At 40.3% G+C, this 13,341-nt stretch overlaps 1 protein-coding gene across 1 annotated transcript; it reads left to right on the top strand.

The window, feature by feature from the left end:
- Nucleotides 1–555: 555 nt before the first annotated feature.
- On the top strand, nt 556–12,069 carry MRPL19 (mitochondrial ribosomal protein L19). Its single transcript, XM_004369152.2, has 6 exons — nt 556–677; nt 870–987; nt 4,294–4,412; nt 5,063–5,197; nt 7,617–7,798; nt 7,928–12,069. The coding sequence occupies exons 1-6, from the start codon at nt 575–577 to the stop codon at nt 8,147–8,149; spliced, it is 879 nt and encodes a 292-aa protein (XP_004369209.1). The 5' UTR covers nt 556–574; the 3' UTR covers nt 8,150–12,069.
- The last annotated feature ends 1,272 nt before the right edge of the window (nt 12,070–13,341 follow it).

Below are 13,341 nucleotides of genomic sequence, written 5' to 3'. Positions count from 1 at the left end.
ACCCAGAGTTGTCTAGCCACAATTCAAGTTCCTCAAAAGGGTAATGCTCTCTGTGGTCCAGGTACTTTGTGCCAGCTGTTCTGTCAGAAACTATTCTTTTTTCCCTTGCACTCAACACACAGTTATTGAATGCCAGGTAGGCCCTAGGTGCAGAAGCAGACCTTGTCCCTGTCCTCGTTGAGCTTATAGTATAAAAGTGGAGTCAGACACTAGTCCAATAATTCCACAAGTAAAGGAAAAATTGCGAAGGAGATGAGAGCTACTAACGAAAGGTACCTAGTGCTAATGAAAGCATACAATGGGAGTTTTGACGTAAGAAAGGCTTGCCTGAAAAACTGAAGAAAGAGTTGATGGAGGGAGGGCTTTCTAGGCTGAAAATGCACCCATTCAGAGGGGCGAAGCCTGGTACGTTATGGGGAACTAGAGAAACATGCGCTTTCTCTAGAACAGCCAGACAGGAAGGGGAAAAAACACTTGGCTCTTTTATCCTATAGCAGCCACCGTCCGACAGCAGATGACTGCGACCTCGACGCACTGATTACTGGGAATTGTAGTCTCGACCTGAGGCGCGGCTATGGCAGCCTGCATTGCAGGGGGCTATGGGGCCGGGGTGGGCCTGGCCCGGAACTTCAGAACCGCCAGGGTGCTGCTCCGTGCACCGGCCTCTGTTGTCTGCCGTAAGCCGAGGGGGGCTCGCGAGTCGGGAAGCGGGAGGGGATCGGGGCCAGGCTGGTGGCAGGGATTCCCGCTTGCGCGGCCCACGGCCAGGAGTTTAGGGGCACCTCGGCGGAGAGCCCTGTGGGGTCGCGGGTTGGCGGAGATCGTGCGGGCGCCCGAGTAGGCCTGACCTCCGTTGTTTGCTCCCGCAGGGGCCCACATGGAGCTGGTACGGCCGCAGAGTACTGGGCCTTCGGGGCCCGGCACGTTCCAGCCACCGCCGAAACCCGTCATCGTGGACAAGCGCCACACCCAGCGCCAGGAGAGGAGGTGAGACACCGGTCTGGGCGCGTTTCCTGCTTCTTGGTGAGGGGTGCATGAATGAGTATTCGCTTCGAGGGTCTCGGCCCGGAAGCGAGGGCTGGAACTCCCACTCCACGGGCTTGTATTTAAGATTCATGAGGTCGTGTGTGTAAAGCGCATCCAACTCAGGTTTGTTTCCGTCCCTTTTCCCCCAGCCAGTACTGAACTTTCTTTCCATTCTTATAAATACGACTTAAAAGTGGGGATTCCCCAGGTTCAAAGTTCTTTCAACTCTGTGGCATTTAGCTTGTACCAGAGGTTTTTTTCTGTGACCCATCCTATTTATACCTGTTTAGGTTCTGGAGCTAATCTGTTCTCACAAAAGACTGTGTAGCCTGGATGGGAATGGATTGGCCAGAACTCACTGTTTTCGGTGGGAATTCCAGGCAGATGTGATAACCGTGATAAAAATCTCTACCAACTTGCGTCTGAAATTTGTTTTTCAAAACAGAGTGCGTAAAAGCCTTGTTCACAGAAATGAATGGTGGTAGCCTTGGATCTACATGCTAATTTAGATGAACTAGGATTTGTAGAAGTTGTTCCTGCAGAGCTGTGTAAAGACTTTTTAAAATTACATGTCCTCTGAAAGGGTTCTGGATTGTTAATTGGATGATCTCTGTGGGTTTAACATTTCAAATATTCTGGAGTTCTAACTTGAAATAAACTTGGATTTATGGAACCTATAGACCCAGAAAAGATTTACTAATACAACTTTTTTTTTTTTTGAAGTTAGAAAAGAAATAGCTCTCTTCTCTTAAAGAGCAACACCTAGTAAAAATTAAATGGGGATGTAAATTGTATAACTACTCTGGAAAACAGTTTGGCAAAATTTTGTAAGTTATGTGTACATCTCTACTCAGAAGGTATATAAAGTAAAGAAACTTTCACACATATGTACAAGCAGACACAAGAGTTAACATACTAGTATTGTTTGTGAAGCCTTGATGGTGTGGTGATTAAGAGCTTGGTTGCTAACCAAAAGGTAAGCAGTTCAAATCCACCAGCTGCTCCTTGGAAACCCTGTGGGGCTGTTCTACTCTGCTGTGAATCGGAATCAACTTGATGGCACCTAACAACAACAGTATTGTTTGTAAGAAACAAACTTTTAGAATAGAAGCACCTGAAACATCCATCATTAAGTAAATAGGCAAATACTTTCATATAATTGAATATTATACAGCACTGAAAAATTAATGAACTAGAGCTAACTTCTAAATATGGACGAATTCCACGAACATAACATGGGGGAATAAGAACCTGCAAAATAATTGATATACCATTTTTTAATGAAGCTTAAAACTACATTAAACCAAACCAATCCCATTGCCGTCAAGTCGATTCTGACTCATAGTGACCCGATAAGAAAGGGTAGAACTTCCCCATAGGGTTTCCAAGGCTGTAGTTTTTATGGAAGCAGATTGCCACATCTTTTTCCCTCTGAGCGGCTGGTAGGCTCAAACCGCTGATCTTTCCATTAGCAGCCAAGCGCTTTTAACCACTGAGCCACCAGGGTGCCTTTAAAACCACACTAAACAATATTAGATATTGCTCGGACACACATATATGTATGTGTGATATATTTAAAGTATGAAGAAATGTGTGGGGGAAATTCTCGACCCTAATCAAGCAATCAAACCTAGCTTTATCAGTAGTGTTGGAAGTTGACATTATGTCTCTCCTGATGTGACACAATTAGAAGTTTACATCATCACTTCTGTAATATTTACCAAAAATGTTTAACCTCAGCCTAGTCATGTGGAAACAATGAAACAAATCCAGAGATGTTCTGTAAGACATAGACCCTGCCTCTTCAAAAAAGCCAATGTTCTAAAAACAGAAAGATGGGAGGATAGGACTAATTTAAGAGACTAACAAGCAGATAGTGTGTGAAGCCTGATCATATCTTAGATTGAGCAACAAATAGCTATAAAAGTCTTCTTCCAGGACAGTTAGATACCTTTGAATATGAACCATATATTTGATTATATTACTGAGTTAATGCTAATTTTCTTAGATGTCATTAAGGTATTTATTGTGATCATGTAGGAGAAGGTCTTTATTCTTAGCAGATGCTTTCTTAAGTATTGAGGGATGAAATACATTGCTGTTTGACAGTTTCAAATGGTGTTAGAAAAAAAGTTATGTGTATATATATAAAGCAAATAAGGTAAAATGTTAACAATTGGTGAAGTTAGGTGAAAGACATATTCTAGGTTATTAAGTTCTGGAGTCGATTTGTTCTCACAAAAGATCCTTAATCCTGGGTGGGAATGGATTGGCCAGAACTCACTAACTGTTAGGTGGGAATTCCTGGCCAGACATGGTACCGTGGTAAGAATCTCCACCATCTTGTGTCTGAAATTTGCTCAACCTTTCAGTAGGTTTGAAAATTTTCAAAGTAAAAAGTTGAGGAAAACTCAAACTGATGGGCGTAATCACCAGATTTATGATGATAATTAACTACAGGGAGTAGGGAAGGTTGCACAGGGGCTTCACCTATATTGATAACTTGTTTAAGTGCGTTGTTGATTTATTCTTTTTTCTGTAGCTTAAATATTTAATAATGAATTTAAAATCAGTTAATAGGATGATTAGGGTAGTCCCTGGGTGGTGCAAACGGTTAAGCACTTGACTGTTAGCCAAAAGGTTGGTGGTTCGAACCCACCCAGAGGTGCCTCAGAAGGGAGACCTAGCAGTCTGCTTCTGAAAGGTCACAGCCTTGAAAACAATATGGAGCATTTCTGTTCTGCACACATTGTTTCACCATGAGTTGGAATTGACTCAGTAGCAACTTAACAACAAAATAACATGATTATTTTAAAAGTCAGTGTGCAACTGGTGATTTAAATGTTTTCTATCTTTTCCAACATAATTTATTATAACGTGTACAGATCAATGTTAAGGGCCGTGGTTATAGTCACAGGGTTTGGAGTCAGACAGATGTGCCTCACTAATATATAACAATGGTTCCAGTCATTTACCTTCTCCAAGGCTCACTTTCTTCATCTGAAAAAAGGAGATCATAATACCAAACCTACCTGGGTGTTATAAGGATTAATTTATGCTGTAGAGGTTTAATGAAGCTTTTAACACTGAGGGCAGATTTTGAAATTGTTAGGTATTTTCATGAGCTTTGACAACAATTTTAGAAAAAAGATAAACTTTTCTTATTTAGAGAAGAATAAAAAACATCAATATATTCTTTCATTTCTTTGTAAAGCAACAATATTGCTTCTAATGGTCTTTTAATTTTGTTTTTAATGTTTTTCACAGGTTCTTGAGTCCTGAGTTTATTCCTCCAAGAGGAAGAACAAATCCTCTGAAATTTCAAATAGAAAGAAAAGATATGTTAGAAAGGAGGAAAGTACTCCACATTCCAGAGTTCTATGTTGGTCAGTAAGAGCTGGATACCTTTATTATTAGTGGTTGAAGGGTTATGTCTTATTTTCTTAGTGCTCCTGTAACAAATCCCACAAGTGGGTGGCTTTAATGAACAGAAATTTATTTTCTCACAGTTTAGGAGACTAGAAGTCTGAATTCAGGGTGCTGGCTCTAGGGGAAGGCTCTCAATCTCTCTGTCGGCTCTGCGGGAAAATCCTCGTCTCAGCTTTTCTAGCCAGCCATCCTTGGAGTTCCTGAGCTTGTGGACTAGTCTTCCTCTGCTGTTGGTCTTCCCCCTGTGTGTGCCTTTTCCTGTGCCTAGGCTGCTCTTTCATATCTCAGAAGTAATCGGTTTAAAATACACCCTACACTGATAAGACCTCATTAGAATAGCAAAGAACACCCTGTTACCAAATGAGAATACATCCACAGGTATATGGTTAAGATTCCAACACATATTTTGTGAGGACACAATTCAGTCCCTAACAGTTTAGTTTTCTTGGCATGAAGAAGATTGTTTTTCACATATCTGGGTTTTGCACATGTAAAAGTACTTAATATTGTATTAGAGTATTTAGAAAGTTATAAAGAAGTTACCTAGAAATGCTGTATTACGTTTCTGCATCTCATATAAAAGTTCATTTCTCTTTTGAATTTATAGGAAGCATACTTCGTGTTACTACAGCAGACCCATATGCCAGTGGAAAAATCAACCAGTTTCTGGGGATTTGCATCCAGAGATCAGGAAAAGGACTAGGAGCTACATTTATTCTTAGGAATACTATTGAAGGACAAGGTGGGTTTCATTTCATTATTTTGATTTTCTAGAAAATGTTATCTCAGGATTCATTTCTTTTTTTTCTTTATTCTAGGTAAGACATCTGGAATTTGAAAGTGAAAGGGGACTCTAGGGGAAGACATGGCAGTGCTCTTCATGAGCCTGTGGCCTTAGAATCGTATGGAAGTTGGTTACTGATTAAATACAGTCCACAGGCTCTCTCGAAGCCTTCCTCCATTGCATAGATAACAGCTGTTAGAAGTAGACTTCTCCATCCATGATAGCACCACAGAAGGAGATAAGTAACTAGAAAGCAGTGTAGGGGCTCTCATTTTAGGACAGATAACCCATGAGGGTGTTAAGATAAACATAGTGATGTCCTCACGAGTTATTTACTGGAACGGATGCCCCCATTTTGCTTTATATTATGACACAAAACAAGTGCCACAGTCATCACCCCCGTTTTATAAGACTTGGAGGCATTTAAAATAAAAGGCAAAATTATGTTTGTGTACCATGCCTAATAAGGCAGAGAAATTAGTAGTAAATGGTAGAAAGATTATGACTCAAAATGGCAGAACAGTAAAGTTTCCATACTTAAAGTTGTTTGCTTCATGATCCCCAACAGTGATGTGTTGTTATATTCAAAGAGATTGACAACTTGAGAGGAGTTGCTGGCTTACTTATCCTGTAATGGCTGGTGGTGCTCTGCATGTAGTAGGGGCTCAGCAGGACTGGATTGATGACAGAAACTTGTGCCTTCAGTCAGGTTAAATACTTGGAAAAGCCTTCTAACAGAAAGAAATGCGCATAGATGTGAGTCAGATGGATCTGGGTTTGAGTTTCTTCTTTAACATGGAGATAGTAATAGTTTCTACCTCATAGGGTTATGGTTAATCGGCTGTCAGCTGTGATGTTGTATATGAAATACTGGACACATAATAAACAGTATTTAGTTTGCTCTTGCCCTTCACTACAGTACGTTTTGACTGTTGTAACCTGCCTTGTCCTTCCCTATCATTACTCCCTTCTTTGGTGGTTCTTTCTTGTCCAGTGGCTTTAAATACCATCCATATAATGATAACTCCTACACTTATATCTCCAGGACTGACCCTTTCTTAGCTCCAGATTTGCTCATATAGCTATCTTGTTTGACATCTCCACCTGGATATCTTATAAGCATAAGTTTCGTAGGGAGCTCTTTATTTTCCCTCACATTGCATTCCTCTCACAGTCTTATCCATTTCCAGAAATGGTACCACTGCCCACCTGTTGACTTAAAGCCTAGGAGCTGTTTTTTTCTCTTTCACGCATCCATTCGATCGATATGTTTTCTTGGCTCATTCTCCAAAACATCCCAGTTCTGTCTACATTTCTCCATCTCCATTGCTGACTTTCTCGCCCATGCCACCGTCTTCTCTTGCATATAATCGTGCAGCATCTCTTGGTTTATATTACTGCCCACTAAGTTACTATGCTCCAGCTGCCGAATAGGCCTTTTCCTAGTTGTTCCAACATGGGAAATTTGTTGACACCCTAAGCTTTTGCATTTGCTGCTCTTTCTGCCTAGAACATTCTTGGCCCTTTATAGTATTCAGATATCATCCTCTCAGCGAGGCCTGCCTTGACTGTAAATTTGCCCCCTCCCAGCCACAGTGTCATACCCTGTATTGCCTTCACAGTATGAAATTACCTTGTTGATTTGTTTTATCGTTCGTCATCATCCACTAGAATATAAGCTTTTTGGGAGGAGAAGGATCTTTCTTGTTTTGCTATAGGCACAGCTAGATCAGTGCCTGGACAGAACAGGTGTACAGTAAATATTGGATCAAATGCTGTTATTAAACATTAGATGTTAATGTTGATCCTGGTTAACAGTATTTGTATTTCTCTTGGGTTTATTCCAGGAAACCTCAGCAAACACCCTTGCCCTTAAGTGTTTAATGATACAGATGATCTATATTAAACTATTGCTGGTAGCATCTTGATACACCTAAAGCTGTTCTTAGCTTGCCTCTTATGGAGGGCCCCAGTGTGTTAAAAAACCCAGGCTATCCTTAAAAGGGCTTCGGAACCAAAGTTAGAAATTAAAAATTTACTTATCTTTTTGCATCATTAATCCTGTTGCTTTTAACATGGACGGTTGATTTTAATTCAGGTAATTGGGAAATAAACAGAACATGACAGAGTAAAGAATTTACTTGAACTTTCTCAAGTTAATACTGTCAGAATTAAAGAGTTATGTGACTCAATATATTTACAGAAGACTTTTTTTTAGATTAATTAATTTAGATTTCCTACTTTTCATCTAAGTGGATTTTAGTTTATTTCTATTTCTTTATGAATTTATATCACATTTCCTATGTGCAAAACCCTATAGTATGAGGCTTATGCAGGAATCTGGACTTACATTAAGAATATGTTTTCTCTTTTTAAGGTGTTGAGATTTGCTTTCAACTTTATAATCCTCGAATTCAGGAGATCCAAGTGGTCAAATTAGAGAAACGGCTGGATGATAGCTTGTTGTACTTAAGAGATGCCCTTCCTGAATATAGCACTTTCGATACGAATATGAAGCCAGTAGTACAAGAATCTGACCAAGAAGTTCCAGTTAATAAGGTATGGGATGTACATTTGGAATTGGAAATTCACGTATAAAATAAGAAAGAAATACTCTTAATGAAAACTTAGGAAGATTTTTACTTATGCCTCACAGCCTAATTATTCCTTTCCTTCTGTCTTCCTTAGTTGAAAGTAAAAATGAAGCCTAAGCCCTGGTCCAAACGCTGGGAGCGTCCACAATTTAATGTTAAAGGAATCCGATTTGATCTTTATTTAACTGAAGAACAAATGAAAGAAGCTCAGAAGTGGGGCCAGCCTTGGCTTGAGTTTGATATGATGAGGGAATATGATACTTCAAAAATTGAAGCTGCAGTATGGGATGAAATTGAAGCATCAAAAAAGTCCTGATTCTGAGAGCGAACTTGGTGACTCACAGAGGATACACTGACTCTTCCGAAGATGTATTTTGAGGCCAATTTCATTCCATTTATAAGAACATAGTCATTAAATCAGTAAGCATTTGTTATTTCAGTAGTCCTGTTTTTAAAAAAAATTAACACACCAGCATATTACTTTAAAAAGAGAAACACACATGCCAAGTGGTCTGGATGTCCGTTCTCTTCCTGGAGGCAAAGCTACAGCGGAAGCTAAACCACCACCAGAAAGCTCTTCAGTGAGCATGGAATCTGAGCAAGGGGAGTGGAGAGGATGGTTTTAAAAACTGTGAAATAAAACATAAATACAGAAGATAAATACAGTATGATTTAAAGAATACTAATTAACATTTTTGCACTCACCACCAGGTTAAGGAATAGAACATTTAGTATATCTGGGAAGACTCCTGTGAGTCCCCAGTTGCATCCCTTTCTCTCCCAGATGTAGGCACTATCCTGATCTGGTGTTAACTCATTCCCTTGCTTTTCTTTTTTCGTTTTGAAAAACCTGTTAGCAAGTATAAAGCAGCAAAATTTTCATCATTACATGAAGGCTTCAGGGAGAACCAAACAGTCTTCGGGTTATAGTCTGGCTTCAGCTTCCCTAAGAATTTATAAAAGCCACTTTTGGGGAAGCCCATCAGTAAGATCAAGTTCATTGCTAAGGTCATGAGTGAGTCCTGCTTCACAGAGGCTCACCGCAGTCAGGGCATCTGATTATAGTGTGGGCTAGGTAATGGGTGTCTGGCAGAAACATGGTCAGAGGGAGTAGACTGAATCAAACTCTAGCTCTTGGGAGTAAGTCAAAAGAATACATTCATGGGTTGATACGAGTGCCTTTGCTGATCCATGAGCTGGGCGTGGAATGAAAGCTGGGACATAATCACACATGGTATGGACAAGCCTAGAGGTCATTTCGACCAGGATCACCTGGGCATGCTGCTCTTCAGGTTAAAAGGACAGTAGTAGTAGCATGGATCTTGGTGAGGGTAACTCAGCCTGTCTCTTGGATCATGCTTCTCAGATCTGCCCTTTGGTCATAGCTATCAAGGGATTTCCATTCACATTGCCTGTGTAAATCTGTTTTCTGGATTCCATGTTTTCCATTTTATTAGTAACTCACATGTTTTGGTGGAGCACATCCTTCAGTGTCTTCTAAAGGAAGTATGTACGGAAGTAAAATTTTTGGACCATGCACGTCTATCCTACTTGACTGTTACTTTATAGAATTGTAGGTTGGAGATCATTTTTCTTCACAATTTTGAATGTATTGCTCCATTGTTTCCAGAGTAATAGAAAATCCAATGCCATTTTGATTTCTGCTTCTTGTATGTGACTTGAAAGCTTGTAGACTCTTGGTTCCCAGGATAATGACATTTCACAGGGATGTGCCTTAGTGTGAATCTGTTTTCATCCATTGTGGTGGGTGCTTGGTGAGCCCTTTCAATGTGGTAACATAGGCTTCAGTTCTGGGAAATTTTTTGTGTTTGTCGATGATTTCCCCTGCTGCTTTCTTCCTGGAGCTGTTATTTGGAAGTTTGGATCTCCAGAACTGAATCTCTAATTTTCTTAACTTTTCTTTTTTGTCATCTCTGTTTTTTAGCACCTAAACTCAATCTTCCAACTCTTTGCTACCATATTTTAAAATCTCAGGACCCCTTTTTGATTTCTGAAACTTCCTTTTTTAATATACTGCCCTTTTCTTATTTTATGTTCTTGTCTATGGATTCATTCTGTTTCCTCTGAGAGTATTCATGATAGTGTTTGTTTTTGTTTTTTAAATTGTTCTCCCAAAGCATCTGTTTCCTCCAAGTTTCTTCTGTGTTTAGTCATTTCTGTTTTTTATGTTTTAGGCTTTTTCAGGACATCTGGAAATCCTTGACTATCTGCTTATGGAGGACTAAAAAGCTGATTGTAAGCTTTAGACTGGTAGAAAGGGGTTGTTTTTAAGATTATCTGTGTGGGCCTTTTGGGAGAGTCCTCTCCTCCACTTTAGTGTCTTTTGGTTTGGTCAGATTCTCTAGAGAAGAGGGCTCCAGGCTTCCCGGAGGGCAAGGGTCTGTCTGCGAGTGTTCTGGGGGCTGTGTGGGGAAGGAAGGGTGAGATCTCTGTCTTTGGCACCCTGCATGTCTACAGCCTTTCTGCCCCCATCTCCCCACCCTGCTTTTGGCTCAGTACCCATCCCTGCTGCAGTGCCCGGAATTCCCTGCAGTTTGGAAAACCCGTTTTTAACCTCTCCAGAGAATACACCTCTGGACTTTAGCTGGTGTGGAAGAGGGGTAGGCAGCCAGTGTGGGGAGTGGGGGAAGGGATCTCAGGGAATTAATTCTCAAAATAGTTTTGACAAAGTTCTTATTTTAACCACTGTCCTTCACCCCCAGTTGCTGAGGTGCTGGATCTGACCGTTCTCAAGCCTTTGGACAATTCTGAGGGGGGAATTGGATTGAGTCTCACCTTTCTCTACTGCTGGTTTGATTTGCCTTTCTCAAGTCTACTGGTCCATCCATATGCTTTTCAACTTTCAAAATTTTGTTCTGGTTGTCTCTTGTCCTGTTCTGTCCTTCCTTGTGGTTTTATGTCTCATTCATATGATTTTCAACATTTTGTACTGGTTGTATCTTGTCCTGGTCTTTCCTTCCTTGTGGGTTTGTCTTTTTCCCTATACTATAATTTAATGGCCATGTGAATAATTTATCTGACAAATTAATGTATTTAGCCATTTTTCCAGTAATTTTTCTCCAAAAGAAATTTTCAGGTATTAGCCCTTCGGGTTCTCAACATTCAGCTGCTTCCTTGATCTTTTTTCACTAATGTTTGTTATACAGCCATCTAATTACTTTCAACAAGCAATGGGTATACTGGTATTCACTTATTTAGATTACTTGTTGAGACCAAAAACAAAACAAAACCACTGCCGTCAAGTCTATTCCGACTTATAGTGACCCAATAGGACAGAGTGGAACTGCCCCATACAGTTTCTGAGGAGCACCTGGTGGATTCAAACTGCCAACCTTTTGGTTAGCAGCCATAGCTCTTAACCACTACACCACCAGGGTTTGTTAAGACAGCCCTTCAAAATTCTAAAGATGTGGCAAACGTGCGATCAGCTTGTAAGGACGTGCTCATACCAACAACACTCAACCGGTCATGTTTTTCACTCTGTAAGGTTGTGTTTAAAATTGTTAGGAAATTCTTCCCCCAGGAATAAAGCAAATCTACCGTTGTGATGAGACAATTAGTAGCTTAAAGGAAATAACTCACTGAGTCTTGTATAATTCAGTGTTCAAAAAGAAGTTTTTCCCATTAGAAAGATTAGAAAAAAAGATCTAAGTTTTGAGGTTTCAGGGATAGGCAATTCTATTCCATTAGAAGCACTCCTATGTCCTAGGCATGGTGCAAGGCATTTCACATCTCAACATTCGCAGCATCCTTGCAAGAGCATTTCACATCTCAACATTCACAGCATCCTTGCAACAGCATTTCACATCTCAACATTCACAGCATCCTTGCAACAGCATTTCACATCTCAACATTCACAGCATCCTTGCAAGACAGGTGCTTCTACTCTATTTTACAGAGAGCTTCAGAGGGGTAAGCAACTTCTCTCAAGTGGCACAGGCTGGTGGCCAGGTGGTTAGTCTGATGTTAAAACTCCAGTATCTGAGTCAGAACTCTTAAAGTCAGTTTTTTGAAAGTCTTCAGACTAATTAAATGAGAATATTTGGGGCATGAAGGATGGGTGTTAGTATTCTTAAAAACCTCCTTGTATAGGTAGAATTGAGAACCACTGCACTTAACGTAAGGAGCCCTGGTGGCACAGTGGTTAAGCCCTTGGCTGCTAACTGAATGGTCAGTGGTTTGAACCCATCAGCTGCTCCGTGGGAGAAAGATGTGGCAGTCTGTTTCAGTAAAGATAACCGCGTTGGAAACACCATGGGGCATTTCTACTCTGGCCTATAATGTCGCTAGGAATTGGAATCGACCTGAGGGCAACGGGTTTGGTTTTGGCACTTGACACGGTGCCTGCCTAGGAACAGCAGAATGGAGGTGAAATTCAAGACATAATTTTGCTCCAGGTTGTTCAGCTAAGCAAAAAACCAAAACCAAACAACAACAACAACAAAAAACCAAGCCCATTGCTGTCAAGTCGATTCCAACTCATAGTGACCTTACAGGGCAGGGTAGAACTACCCCATAAGGTTTCCAAGGCCATAATCTTTTCAGAAGCAGACTTCCGCTTCTTTCTCCTGAGGAGCCGCTGGTGGGTTCAAACCACTGACCTTTCATTTAGCAGCCAAGTGCTTTAACCACTGTGATACTGGGGCTCCTAGCTAAACAAAGTGCCCAGGAAATGTGGTTCAATCAAGGCAATAGGGTGACCAATTTGTCCTGGTTTGCTGGAGACTTCCAGTTTTAGCACTGAAACACTTCGTTGGAAAACCCTTCAGTCCTGGGCAAACCTGATGGCTGGTCACCTTACAAGGCAGTTATTTATGGAATTTAATTAATCTTTAATAGCTTTTTATTATTTTTAAATCCTAGGTGTGTTCCTGAAAATTCTAGCACAACAGGAAAAGTGTGTCCCTATGTATTCCTTTATGACTTTAGCCTTAATGGGTTTCTCAGGTCAGAGTCATATCCAAGTGTTTGTCTTCAATTTCGCTGATCCAGTCGTCCATTGTTTTCAAACCTGCTCTTCAGCCCTTCTATGACACTGTCCATTTATGAAATCTTATTAGCTTTTGGATTCCTAATTGTTGTTTTTGTATGATTTATAGTTGTGAATTTATTTTAGCATTTTGTTCCCAGTATTATTTTCTTGAATTCTTCCATTTTTTGGTCTGTATTTTCCATGAATTTGTCTATTTTTTCCTAATTTTTGTTTTCTTTTTGCTTCAACTCTTGGATAATTCTGAATATTAGAGATTTGAATTCCCTTTCAGGTAGTTCTAGTGCCTTTTCTTCTACTGGAAAGTCATTTAGTGTTTTATTTTGGGTGCCCAGTGGGACCATCCTGTCCTGTTTTTGTATATGTTTTGATATTGCCCGCTGTCTTCAGGGCATTCAGTAATTTTCTTTATTTATTGATTGTAGATTTGTTTGTTTTGTCCTATTTTTTGTTTTATTTGGTTATATCTGAGCAGGCAGGCTGTGTGTTCTTTGTTG

Source organism: Trichechus manatus, unplaced genomic scaffold (genome assembly GCF_000243295.1).
Source record: "Trichechus manatus latirostris isolate Lorelei unplaced genomic scaffold, TriManLat1.0 scaffold00004, whole genome shotgun sequence".
Taxonomy (NCBI): Eukaryota; Metazoa; Chordata; class Mammalia; order Sirenia; family Trichechidae; genus Trichechus; species Trichechus manatus.
Note: the sequence above shows the minus strand (reverse complement) of the source record. Positions and strands in the feature narration are given on the sequence as shown.

Coding starts and splice junctions, on each gene's coding strand:
- MRPL19 (XM_004369152.2), top strand. CDS start 575: ATGGCAGCCTGCATTGCAGGGGGCTATGGGGCCGGGGTGGGCCTGGCC. Junction 988..4,293: donor ACCCAGCGCCAGGAGAGGAG/GTGAGACACCGG, acceptor TGTTTTTCACAG/GTTCTTGAGTCCTGAGTTTA. Junction 4,413..5,062: donor CATTCCAGAGTTCTATGTTG/GTCAGTAAGAGC, acceptor TTGAATTTATAG/GAAGCATACTTCGTGTTACT.